Source organism: Brachionichthys hirsutus, chromosome 21, assembly GCF_040956055.1.
Source record: "Brachionichthys hirsutus isolate HB-005 chromosome 21, CSIRO-AGI_Bhir_v1, whole genome shotgun sequence".
Classification (NCBI taxonomy): domain Eukaryota; kingdom Metazoa; phylum Chordata; class Actinopteri; order Lophiiformes; family Brachionichthyidae; genus Brachionichthys; species Brachionichthys hirsutus.
This window is the reverse complement of record NC_090917.1, coordinates 9,867,201-9,879,700: the sequence shown is the minus strand read 5'-3', so window position 1 is coordinate 9,879,700 and position 12,500 is coordinate 9,867,201. Positions and strand designations below refer to the sequence as shown.

Genomic DNA, 12,500 nt, shown 5'->3' with positions numbered 1-12,500 from the left:
AGGCCGGCATGTTTGACGGAGATCTAGCGCTGCTGTTCACTACAGAAACAGAGGATGAGGACTTTGATGGGTTTGATTAATGACTCTGTTTTGCTCCGGCTCTATTTCTTAAAACGCGCACCAGTATGCTTGTTTGATTGATGACGATTAAAGATGTGAGTACCAAGCTCAGTTTTGCTCCTGCTTTATTTTGCGCACCTATCATGCCGGCGCCTTTTGAGCCGCGCGCCCTTTGTATGTTTGAAATACCGAAAAATCAGCTGTTAATGAGACTGCGGCGAATCAGCAGGTGCGTCATAAGGTCGTGAAAATACGGTATGTTTAGTCTCAAATTGAACCTGTAAATAAGCCGTAATGTCAGTTCACCTTAGAAAGGTCAGGCCTTCTTTCACTTATTGATCCATTTAACCTCTAAAGATAAAGCTGGTTTTAATAGTTTTAATTACAAGTTAAGTCAACTGGACTCCTGAATTATTCTTGTGATTTAGCGGCTCACTGTTTCTACGTGGGAATATCATTTAACAGATGTCTTGTTTTTTTATAAAGGGGTTAGGGCAGATATGGGCAAACTAAAGCCCGGGGGCCATATACGGCCCGTTAGGCTTTATAATACGGCCCGCCGAACTTATAATATCATTAAATAAAATGTTATTATGAACCTCATTCATTTTTCCTTTTCCCTGTAATGCTACCTGTAAAAGGCCAAATCCTTTATATTCGCTCACACAAACACTCCATCCATCTGTTCCTGGCCCCGCCCCTCTGCCAAATTTTAGAACCCATTGTGGCCCGTGAGTCAAAAAGTCCCCCCCCCCCCCCCCCTGGGTTAGGGCTTGTGATAAAGCTACTAATATTTATATTAGGGCCTTCACATCTACAGGAAATACTTTGTCTTCTTGTGTGTAAATTTAGAAAACCTGATATTAAATGTAATTCTTTCCATTTCTACATGCATTTTATTTATTGTGCATATTGTCTGCTATTAAAAAGCAAAAATACATTCACAAAGGGAATTGAGAAACATCTGAAAGTGACGCTATACATTTAGTGAACACAAATGGTGAGGACGGCGTCCTCAACGACACCTTCGGGGATTCCCTTCTACACAGCACGGTAAAACGGCAGCCCGGGCTTTGTTCAGTTTGCTGCCCGTTTTCTTGTCTGCCCTCCCTCCATGCATCATGAGCTGAGAGGCTGCAGTCGTTCAGCAGATTGTCCTCTGATGAGGTGGTCGTCCATTAAGGTGTGACCCCCCAGGTCAGGGCTGGACCTGGGCGCTGACCCGGCGCCGAGCAGCCTGATTAATATTCCTGAAATGAAGAGCCTTTGGAAATGTTTCTATTTCTAAAATGCCATCCATCCATCCATCCATCCATCCATCCATCTTCTTCCGCTTATCCGGGGGGGTTGCGGGGGCAGCAGCCTAAGCAGGGAAGCCCAGACTTCCGTCTCCCCGGCCACTTCCTCCAGCTCTTCCGGGGGGACCCCGAGGCGTTCCCAGGCCAGCCGAGAGACATAGTCTCTCCAGCGTGTCCTGGGTCTTCCCCGTGGTCTCCTCCTGGTGGGACGTACCCTGAACACCTCACCAGGAGGCATCCTAAATAGGTGTCCGTGCCACCTCATCTGGCTCCTCTCAACGCGGAGGAGCAGCGGCTCTACTCCGAGCTCCTCCCGGATGACTGAGCTTCTCACCCTATCTCTAAGGGAGAGCCCAGCCACCCAACGGAGGAAGCTCATTTCAGCCGCTTGTACCCGGGATCTTGTTCTTTCGGTCACTACCCAAAGCTCGTTACCACAGGTGAGGGTAGGAACGGAGACCGACCGGCAGGTGAGGGGAGGAACGGAGACCGACCGGTAAATCGAGAGCTTCGCCTTTGGGCTCAGCTCTCTCTTCACCATGACGGATCTGTGCAGAGTCCGCATCACTGCAGACGCTGCACCGATCCGTCTGTCGATCTCTCGCTCCATTCTTCCCTCACTCGTGAACAAGACCCCGAGGTACTTGAACTCCTCCACTTGGGGCAGGATCTCCTCCCCGACCTGGAGGGTGCACTCCACCCTTTTCCGGCTGAGAACCATGGCCTCAGATTTGGAGGTGCTGATTCTCATCCCGGCCGCTTCACATGCGGCTGGAACCGATCCAGTGAGAGCTGGAGGGCGTGGCCTGATGAAGCCAACAGGATCACATCGTCTGCAAAAAGCAGCGACCCAATCCTGAGGTCACCAAACCGAACCCCCTCAACGCCCTGGCTGCACCTAGAAATTCTGTCCATAAAAGTTCTGAACAGAATCGGTGACCTGGAAATAGGTCCGACTTACTGCCTGAGTGACACTCTATTTACCGGTAGAGTAATGGCGTGTGTGATCGCGGCTAAATTACAGCCGCAGGCCAGTCTGTGGAGATCTTCATAGCTCGAAGCCAATCACGGAAGAGCAGAACTCTTCAGACTTTAAAGGTGGCTGGATTACACACCACAGAATATAGATTGTTTATTAATCCATTAGACTAATCACAGCAAATGCTCAACTCCAGAACTTAGTGACCTTTACGTTGACGATTTCACCTCCGTTGTTCTGACCCTAACCCTAACCCTCCAGAAACCAGGAACAGGCAGTGGGCTTGAGTGGGCCGGCTCCCTCAATCCTAATCTGTGCTGCTGCCACAGTGCAGAAGAGCTAATCAGCTGAGCCAGACGCTCTAACCCGCTTAAATCCCAAGTCGTTCTGCAACATGTAGAGTTCCCTCAGAAGCTGGACTGGACCTGCAGGCGCTGGAACTCTCCGTGTGTCTCACTATTGACCCGTCTGTAGCATGACTATCTCAGGTTCCATATCGATTGATCGTTTGGCTAGGAGAACCAGCAGCATGGTGTCCTCAGGCTGGTGCGCATGAAGGGACACTCCCCAATACACATATTGAGCTGCACCACCGGATGTGGCCACTAGAGACAGGTCAATGTCCCAGCAGTGTGTGAGAAGGACAAATCAGGAAAGAAGAGATTAAGATTACCTGCTGGAAAGCCTGTCCTCAATTCCACAGGCTTCCAGACACATCTGCCGGTATTGTTTAACATCCCCGGATTATTGGTCCCGCTGGCCGTTGAGAGGACGCCTGTAACGACGGGGACGTTGTCCCAGATAAAGCTGTTATCCGGTTTGTACTCTCTGCAGGGGGATTACAGGCAGACAGCAATATGGGCGTAATCCCGTCCACTTTCCTGCTTCACCTTTGGTAAAACCTGCTGTCAAGGAAAGGAGGGGTTGTCCCCGTGAAAGAATGTCCACTAGGGGGTGTTTGTGATTGATTGATGTTCTCCATAGCTAATGGATCTGTCCTTTGATTTTCTCATTCCACAGCTGACAATGAAGAATAATTCATCCTAAAAATCACTCCTATTGATTAGTTGGACTGATCATGCGCCCTGTCAGGATACAGGATTATATTTGCTGTGGATGTAAAGTGATTTTGCACCGCGAGGATTATCGCTAACGTAAACAATAGGACTTGAATTCAAGCTCATGATCCGTGATTTAGTTGCTTCAGGAGACCAACGCCACGTGATCCTGTTTGTCGAGATGCATAGCATGTTGTTGATTAGCTGATATTGATCGTGGGTTACTTTAATCACTATTTGTCTTGCAAGGCAGAATTCACAGGGATGAAGTTTTCTTTTTTGCATTCGCTGCAAGATTATCTTCCCCTTTGACCCCTAACGTTATGAATGACTATGTCTCTAATGTACTTAGGGAACCTACCGCTGCTCGATGTTAGCCCTCCTCCACACATGATGTGGGATATTTGGAGGGATCGCGCTCAAATCGTTTTCAGTCTGCTCGTATCAAATGGTTTGTTACAGTTTGTGATTCTGACGTTATTTTTCTGTAACACTTCAGTTACAGCCAACGTTTGATCTGTCCTACACAGGAGGACACGGAGGGGAGGCCGGCGTGGACGCAGCCGAGGACACGACGGAGGCAGGAATCTCGATGGTCTGCTGGGACGCCTTTTGTTCTCTGCAGGGCTGAAAGATCCAGTGTGTGTGTTTTACACGCCGCTAACAGGCCTCAGATCACCGGGTACCAAAAGAGCGCTGCTGCTGGGCCTGGCCTTTGATTGGCCGGCTGGGGTGCTGCTGCAGGCAGGAAGGGTAGTTACCCCCGCCGAAGAGGAGGCGAGGGTATTGCAATTGGGTGCGTTTGTTTGTCTGTTTGTCTGTTTGTCTGTCCGAGCGCATAACTCAAAAACTAGTAGCCCAATCGACTTGAAATTTTTACACAAGCAAGGTTCTGTCCGTGGCTCGGTCCTCCCCGAGAATGGCGTTGATCCGGATCTGGATTCAGATTCTAGAATTATTTTTACATCTGGAATTGTGCCTGTGCTGTAAACTGCCACTTTAAGAGGGAGGGACACGAATGGCATGATGGGAAAAAGAGTCCAGAAAGTGTCTTGTAGTACGTTCCGGAGCAGCAAGCTAGAGCAGGTTTGGCCCCTCTGATCCGGAAGCCCTGTTTACTGTCTCACAAGATCCAATAGTCTTTTGGAGGCGGGGTCTGCAGTCTCTGATTGTCTTTCTAGTTTCAGATTTGTGAATGAAAGCCGATTATTGGTACTCAACTGCATAATGAATCAATGGGCGTGGTTTACGTACAGGTGTGTCCATTCAGCACCTTTTCGTCACTCGTTAGAATGTTTCATTAAAGATGAGGATTTAAAAATCATTTTCTGGTATATATTAATAGCTGATAAATGGTATATATTAGTAGTGAATCTGATCCATAAATAAAATCCATCAAACAGCGACACTGAACTCTGACGTTAGCTGTGGGTAAATAATGGTCCAGCAGAATGCCAGAACATCGGAGGAGGCGAGGAGGCGAGGAGCTGAGGAGGCGAGGAGCTGAGCTGGGGTCAAGGCACCCAGAAACAGCCCCCGGCTCTCTTGGTGCCTCTTCTGTTTTATTAGCCTCCCCCTTCCTCCCGTTGTCACCCGTTCTAATTTAGCCCATGAGAGGGTGGGGGTGGGTTGGGCCTGTGTGTGTGTGTGTGTGTGTCAGGGCAGGTGATGGTGTGGACTCAAGAGCACAACAACAAGCATAGTTTATTTTGTACAGTGGATCAGAAACCAGATCATCAGACCAGCAACAGAACCCAGGAGGTCAAACAGGGACGCTGATTAGTAGAAGACATCGCTAACCCTCTGGCGCCGCCATGAGGACGGAGGAGACGAGCAGCTCAGGTGGAGTGGAGCAGGAGGGTGGAGCTACGTGGAGCAGGAAGCTCGAGCCACGAAAGGACGAGAGCATCCTCATGTGGTCTGCTGGAGCCGAGGCTACACCCCGGATGAGACGCCAGCTCATTGAGGGGCCCGGACCCTCCTCGGTGTGATGCAACAAACGGTGAGCTAAACTCCAAGTGGCCAGACCCTGTGCAGACCTGCCTTCCTACTGGAGCGATAAACCAGGAAAAACCAGTATAAACCAGTGTAAACCAGTATAAACCAGTGTAAACCAGCATAAACCAGTATAAACCAGTATAAACCAGTGTAAACCAGTGTAAACCAGTGTAAACCAGTATAAACCAGTGTAAACCAGTGTAAACCAGGAAAAACCAGTATAAACCAGTGTAAACCAGTATAAACCAGTGTAAACCAGTGTAAACCAGGAAAAACCAGTATAAACCAGTGTAAACCAGTATAAACCAGTGTAAACCAGCATAAACCAGTATAAACCAGTGTAAACCAGTATAAACCAGTGTAAACCAGTGTAAACCAGTATAAACCAGTGTAAACCAGCATAAACCAGTATAAACCAGTGTAAACCAGTATAAACCAGTGTAAACCAGTGTAAACCAGTATAAACCAGTGTACCAGTATAAACCAGTGTAAGCCAGCATAAACCAGTATAAACCAGTATAAACCAGCATAAACCAGTGTAAACCAGTATAAACAGTGTAAACCAGTGTACCAGTATAAACCAGTATAAACCAGTATAAACCAGTGTAAACCAGTATAAACAGTGTAAACCAGTGTAAACCAGTATAAACCAGTGTAAACCAGTGTAAACCAGTGTAAACCAGTATAAACCAGTGTACCAGTATAAACCAGTGTACCAGTATAAACCAGTATAAACCAGTGTACCAGTATAAACCAGTATAAACCAGTATAAACCAGTATAAACCAGTGTACCAGTATAAACCAGTATAAACCAGTGTACCAGTATAAACCAGTATAAACCAGTATAAACCAGTGTACCAGTATAAACCAGTATAAACCAGTGTACCAGTATAAACCAGTATAAACCAGTATAAACCAGTGTACCAGTATAAACCAGTATAAACCAGTGTACCAGTATAAACCAGTATAAACCAGTATAAACCAGTGTAAACCAGTATAAACCAGTGTAAACCAGTATAAACCAGTGTACCAGTATAAACCAGTGTAAACCAGTATAAACCAGTGTAAACCAGTATAAACCAGTGTAAACCAGTGTAAACCAGTGTAAACCAGTGTAAACCAGTATAAACCAGTGTACCAGTATAAACCAGTATAAACCAGTATAAACCAGTGTACCAGTATAAACCAGTATAAACCAGTATAAACCAGTGTACCAGTATAAACCAGTATAAACCAGTATAAACCAGTATAAACCAGTGTACCAGTATAAACCAGTATAAACCAGTGTACCAGTATAAACCAGTATAAACCAGTGTAAACCAGTATAAACCAGTGTACCAGTATAAACCAGTATAAACCAGTGTACCAGTATAAACCAGTATAAACCAGTATAAACCAGTGTACCAGTATAAACCAGTATAAACCAGTGTACCAGTATAAACCAGTATAAACCAGTATAAACCAGTGTAAACCAGTATAAACCAGTGTAAACCAGTATAAACCAGTGTACCAGTATAAACCAGTGTAAACCAGTATAAACCAGTGTAAACCAGTATAAACCAGTGTAAACCAGTGTAAACCAGTGTAAACCAGTATAAACCAGTGTACCAGTATAAACCAGTATAAACCAGTATAAACCAGTCATTACCATGGCCGCTGCATAACCTCCATCAATCAGGTTAGTGCCAATAACCTGACGACGATCATCTCCCTCGTGATGAGACCGTTCAGGATGCATCCCCGCCCCTCCCCCTCCACCCACCAGAGGGAGCAGAACCATCAGCCTTAGATGACCCTCAGAGGTTACTCCAGGTTACTCCAGGTTACTCCAGACCTACCTTCGGTGAAGATCTCCCTCCTGTTCATAGCACTGCATTTATTCCTGTCCACCGGCCCTGGAGACAAAAGACAGTGGCGTCCCCCGAGGACAGCGACCTGGAGGACAGGCCCGGGCTTACCAGCTGGACCTCATCTACATTGTGATTTGGTCACATAGATGATCAAAGCAAATCAATCAATCAGTTCCGTTCAGTGTGAACACGCTGATCCCCGCAGGATGAGGTCGCCACGCCCATTTATCATATCAATTTATGTTTTTAGCGTTAACAGAAACAGATCTACATTTATTTCTCAGTTAAAGTGGTTTGATTTCAGAATCGCAGGTTTTGTTCTGTTCAGCCAATCAGAATCCCTTATAACTGTGTTTTGCTGCCACCTAGAGGACGTAAACATCTACAGAGATTTACACCGCTATGAGCCCACAGCAGAGGAGCAGGTAGATACACCTGATCGTGGTCACGCTGAGCTGGAGCCTCGTCCATCATTCCACTCTTTAGATGATAACGATGTCCATCATCTTCAGAGCGCCATCTTCCTCTTCCTCATTTCAACCTGGATTATATGACTGAGTATAATTAAATGTAAAAATAAATGTCTGATCAATTCCATTTAGGGTTCGTTTGACATGTTCACATTTAAATGTTAGAGTGATTTTTATTTGACTTTTTTAATGAATCAAACAAGATTTTAGCAGAAATAATCTTAAAACATTGTTAATATCAACATTTTCTATTTTAATAGTTTTATTAAAAAGGTGGGAATTCAAACCTCATAAGTGAGAACAAACATCTCTTTTCAAATTTGGTGAAGATAATTTTAATGCAAATATTTGGTGGAATTTACCCTTGTGATTTTCTTGTTTTTGATTTTGATTTTTTGATTTTTTGATTTTATTTTATTCTAGTAGCTGAAACTGGAGATACCAAAATAAAGCACCTCAAAATTATATTTCCTTAAAGTACGTCAGTAAGTGGCTTGGAGCTGGCTTACATCGCTGGGTCAAATCTCAGTACTTCGCGACGCCCTGCTGGGGAACAAAAGTCACACTGAATGCACGGAAACATCGACGCAAGTTTATTTTGAAAATATTATCTCATGCATTTTAACAAATAAAGAGCCTAATCTGCAGAATGAGGACTCCAAATGTCCCAAAATGAAGCATTCAAACCTTGAGGAGCTGGTCTCCTTGTTAGTGACGGGATCTCCAGCAGTCTACGGGCGGGGCACACCCTGGATAAGCCGACAGCTCATCAGGGCCACACACAGACAGAACCCGGACAGGAACCCGGAGAACGCGGGGTGAGAACCCAGGGAGAACACAGAGAGAACATGCAAACTCTCCACAGAAAGGCCCCAAGCTGGCTTTGAACCTGCAACCTTATTGCTGCGTCCAGCTTCAAGTTAAACTGGTATATTTATGGAGCTGACATTTGAACCCTTTCTCCTCTTATATCTGTTTAGCCAGGAGCGAGTCCTTCACTCCAGCCCCCAGCACCGCGAACAGGAGGGAGGGAAGCAGCGCGCGGAGGTAGAGGGCTGCTCTGGGGACGAGGTGGGCCACCACGACTTCCTTCCTCTTCCTGTTCACTGTCTGCATGACCTCATTGGCCAGGACCGATGGGTGTACGCCATGGGTCACCTGCCTGGCAAGAACTGTGGAAGAGCACATACATTCAAAGTATTAATGTGTACTTTCTTCACTTCAAACGGTTCCTGTTCGTACTGAGGCTCTGTGACTCACATGCAGACAGGCTGTTCGGTTCGGGGCCCGGTCCTTCCGCCGGCAGCGGCTTGGAAGCCTTGATGAAGGTGTGGCTGATGGTGCTGACCACGATCCCGTACTCCTCCACCTCGGACCGCAGACAGTCAAAGAAGGCCTGCGCCGCATGCTTGGAAGCAGCGTCTGACGGGCGACACAGGACGGCTGTGTAGCGGAGCCTCGTTCTCTGAGCTAGGAGCGTTAGCATGCACCCTGCTAGAAGCCGCATGCTTCAGCGCTAACACAGTGAAACAGAAACGCACTGGGTGCAGTCTGAGGCCGCTTTGTTGTGTGTGAAGCAAGGCAGCAGGTAAACGCGCAGGTATGCTGACATGACACATTCTCGTTGATCTCATCCTGCACGCTCAAACCTGCGTGGTGCACGCTAACGGTTTAGCGTGCACCGCTAAACAGGGCTTTGGGACGTTGGGGGCAAACGCTTCCTTTGAGCGATGTTGAGACATTGGGAAGCGACTTTTCATCGTGCGTCACCTGAGCTGCCATTATTTTTGGTGTCACGACCCCGCCTCTGCCTAGCAGGGGAAGGGTCTCACCATGCTACAACCAATACAGCCTGCAACTAGCCCAACGCTAGGAAGGGGGCAATAGTGTTCCTGCGTCGGCTAGGAAACAATAGAACCACTTTGGAGTAGAACTGTTACGGCTTCAGGGTTCATTCTGGGACGATCCGGAGGCTGGACTCACATGAACTTCTGAACGGCACCGCCAGTCTCCCCTGGATGCTGTTGACCAGGACAATGTGGCCTGACCTTCTGGAGATCATTGTTGGAAGAACACCTGCCACATAATGACATTTAGATAAACGATCTAAAACCAGTATCAGAAGGGAATCGAGCCATTTCTCAGGAATGTCCGGCGCACCTTTGGCGAGAGTGCTGGGGCCGAAGTAGTTGACGTCCATGATGTTTCTGTCCTGCTCCAAGGAGACGCTCTGGACCGGGGCTTTCAGTTTGACACTGCTGTTACAGATCAACACGTCCACGCAACCGTAGCACTCCAACACCTCGTCCAGCACGTCGTCCATGCTGGACATGTCCCTGAAGTCCAGGATCACCAGCTTCGGAGCAAACGTCTGAGGACACAGGCTTGAATTACTGTTGCATGGGCATGAAGATACGCAACAAGTCTTCCCCTTCATCCGCAGGAGCGTGTCAGCTTAGAGACAGGGGCTCTGAGGACAAGGCAGGAGGCGGAGCTAGATGAAGACGCTGAGGTTCTCCTTGGGGGTGACCAGGTTGGGGACTTGGGGGACAGTGAAACTTCAGTCAGAGCCACAGGGGAGCGTTCGGGGTCAACCATTAAAGGTCGTTAACGTTTCCTGCCTTAGTGGGAACATAAGAAGATGAACGCGGCCGCTAGAAAAATGGAGCAGACTCATTCTGAGAGCAGAAGACATTGAGACAATGAGAAATCAATAATGATTGGTGTGATCGGGTGAAGTTCAGATGATGTTCAAAGACAGAGACGATGTCCTGCTATTGTATAGATGAGAGGAGGAAGCGTGATGGGAGGGGGGGGGGGGGGGGGGCACAAGAAGATCAGGACAGAGTCTGGGCTTTTTAACATTGCCCCCCCCCCCCCCCCCCTCATGTCAGTGTTGTGAAGTTGGAGTCTGAGGTAATTTGAGGGAGTTCTCATAACAAGCCTTCTCCTTTACTGTCACTGCAGACGGACAGGACACAGGACACAGCAGACAGGAGACAGGAGACGGGAGACGGGAGACAGGAGACGGGAGACAGGAGACGGGAGACAGCAGACAGCAGACAGGAGACAGGAGACGGGAGACAGGACACAGGACACAGCAGACAGGAGACAGGAGATGGGAGACGGGAGACGGGAGACAGCAGACAGCAGACAGGAGACAGGAGATGGGAGACAGCAGACAGAAGACGGGAGACAGGAGATGGGAGACAGCAGACAGGAGACATGAGATGGGAGACGGGAGACAGCAGACAGGAGATGGGAGACGGGAAACAGCAGACAGGAGACGGGAGACAGCAGACAGGAGATGGGAGACGGGAAACAGCAGACAGGAGACGGGAGACAGGAGATGGGAGACAGCAGACAGGAGACGGGAGACGGGAGACAGCAGACAGGAGACAGGAGACAGCAGACTGCAGACAGGAGACGGCAGACGGGAGACAGCAGACAGGAGACGGCAGACGGGAGACAGGAGACATGAGACAGCAGATGGGAGACAGGAGATGGGAGAAAGCAGACGGGAGACAGGAGACGGGAGACAGGAGATGGGAGACAGCAGACGGGAGACAGGAGATGGGAGACAGGAGATGGGAGAAAGCAGATGGGAGACAGCAGACGGGAGACAGGAGATGGGAGACAGCAGACGGGAGACAGGAGATGGGAGACAGCAGACGGGAGACACGAGATGGGAGACAGGAGATGCGAGACAGGAGACGGGAGACAGCAGACGGGAGACAGCAGACGGGAGACAGGAGGAGACGGGAGACAGGAGATGGGAGATAGCAGACGGGAGACACGAGATGGGAGACAGGAGATGCGAGACAGGAGACGGGAGACAGCAGACGGGAGACAGCAGACGGGAGACAGGAGGAGACGGGAGACAGGAGACAGAAGACATCAGACAGGAGACGGGAGACAGGAGATGGGAGACAGGAGAAGGAGACGGGAGACAGGAGACAGCAGACAGGAGACAGGAGACAGGAGACAGCAGACAGGAGACAGGAGACAGCAGACAGGAGACGGGAGACAGCAGACGGGAGACAGGAGATGGGAGTCAGCAGACAGGAGACAGCAGACAGGAGACAGGAGACAGCAGACGGGAGACAGCAGACAGGAGACAGGAGACAGCAGACAGGAGACGGGAGACAGCAGACGGGAGACGGGAGACAGGAGATGGGAGTCAGCAGACAGGAGACAGCAGACAGGAGACAGGAGACAGGAGACAGCAGACGGGAGACAGGAGATGGGAGACAGCAGACAGGTGACGGGAGACAGCAGACAGGAGACGGGAAACAGGAGACGGGAGACAGCAGACAGGTGACGGGAGACAGCAGACAGGAGACGGGAAACAGGAGATGGGAGACAGCAGACAGGAGATGGGAGACAGCAGACAGGAGACGGGAGACAGGAGATGGGAGACAGCAGACAGGAGACATGAGACGGGAGACAGCAGACAGGAGACAGGAGACGGCAGACGGGAGACGGCAGATGGGAGAAAGCAGACGGGAGACAGCAGACGGGAGACAGGAGACGGGAGACAGAAGACGGGAGACAGCAGACGGGAGACAGGAGGAGACGGGAGACAGGAGGAGACGGGAGACAGGAGATGGGAGATAGCAGACGGGAGACACGGGATGGGAGACGGGAGACAGGAGACAGAAGACATTAGGCAGGAGACGGGAGACAGGAGATGGGAGACAGGAGAAGGAGACGGGAGACAGGAGACAGCAGACAGGAGACAGGAGACAGCAGACAGCAGACAGGAGACAGCAGACAGGAGACGGGAG

General features: G+C 49.2%; 1 protein-coding gene and 1 long non-coding RNA gene across 3 annotated transcripts in view; both read right to left on the bottom strand.

Moving 5' to 3' along the window:
• Positions 1-5,089: 5,089 nt before the first annotated feature.
• LOC137909974 (uncharacterized) lies at positions 5,090-8,118 on the bottom strand. 2 transcript variants are annotated; one of them, XR_011106032.1, is made up of 4 exons: positions 8,076-8,118; positions 7,679-7,797; positions 7,232-7,328; positions 5,090-5,445 (listed from the first exon to the last, which is right to left on the bottom strand). It is a non-coding gene; the product is annotated as an uncharacterized lncRNA (long non-coding RNA). The 2 variants fall into 2 exon arrangements; XR_011106031.1 differs by having other exon boundaries at positions 7,679-7,784.
• Positions 8,119-8,291: 173 nt separating this feature from the next.
• Positions 8,292-12,500, bottom strand: part of dhrs7cb (dehydrogenase/reductase (SDR family) member 7Cb) — a 14,009-nt gene continuing 9,800 nt past the window's right edge. Inside the window, exons 4-7 of the mRNA XM_068754402.1 lie at positions 9,874-10,084; positions 9,697-9,789; positions 8,974-9,135; positions 8,292-8,885 (exon numbers count right to left, since the gene is read on the bottom strand). Of these exons, the coding sequence (XP_068610503.1) occupies positions 8,680-8,885; positions 8,974-9,135; positions 9,697-9,789; positions 9,874-10,084 (672 nt within the window). The 3' untranslated portion in view covers positions 8,292-8,679. The remainder of the gene's footprint in view (positions 8,886-8,973; positions 9,136-9,696; positions 9,790-9,873; positions 10,085-12,500) is intronic.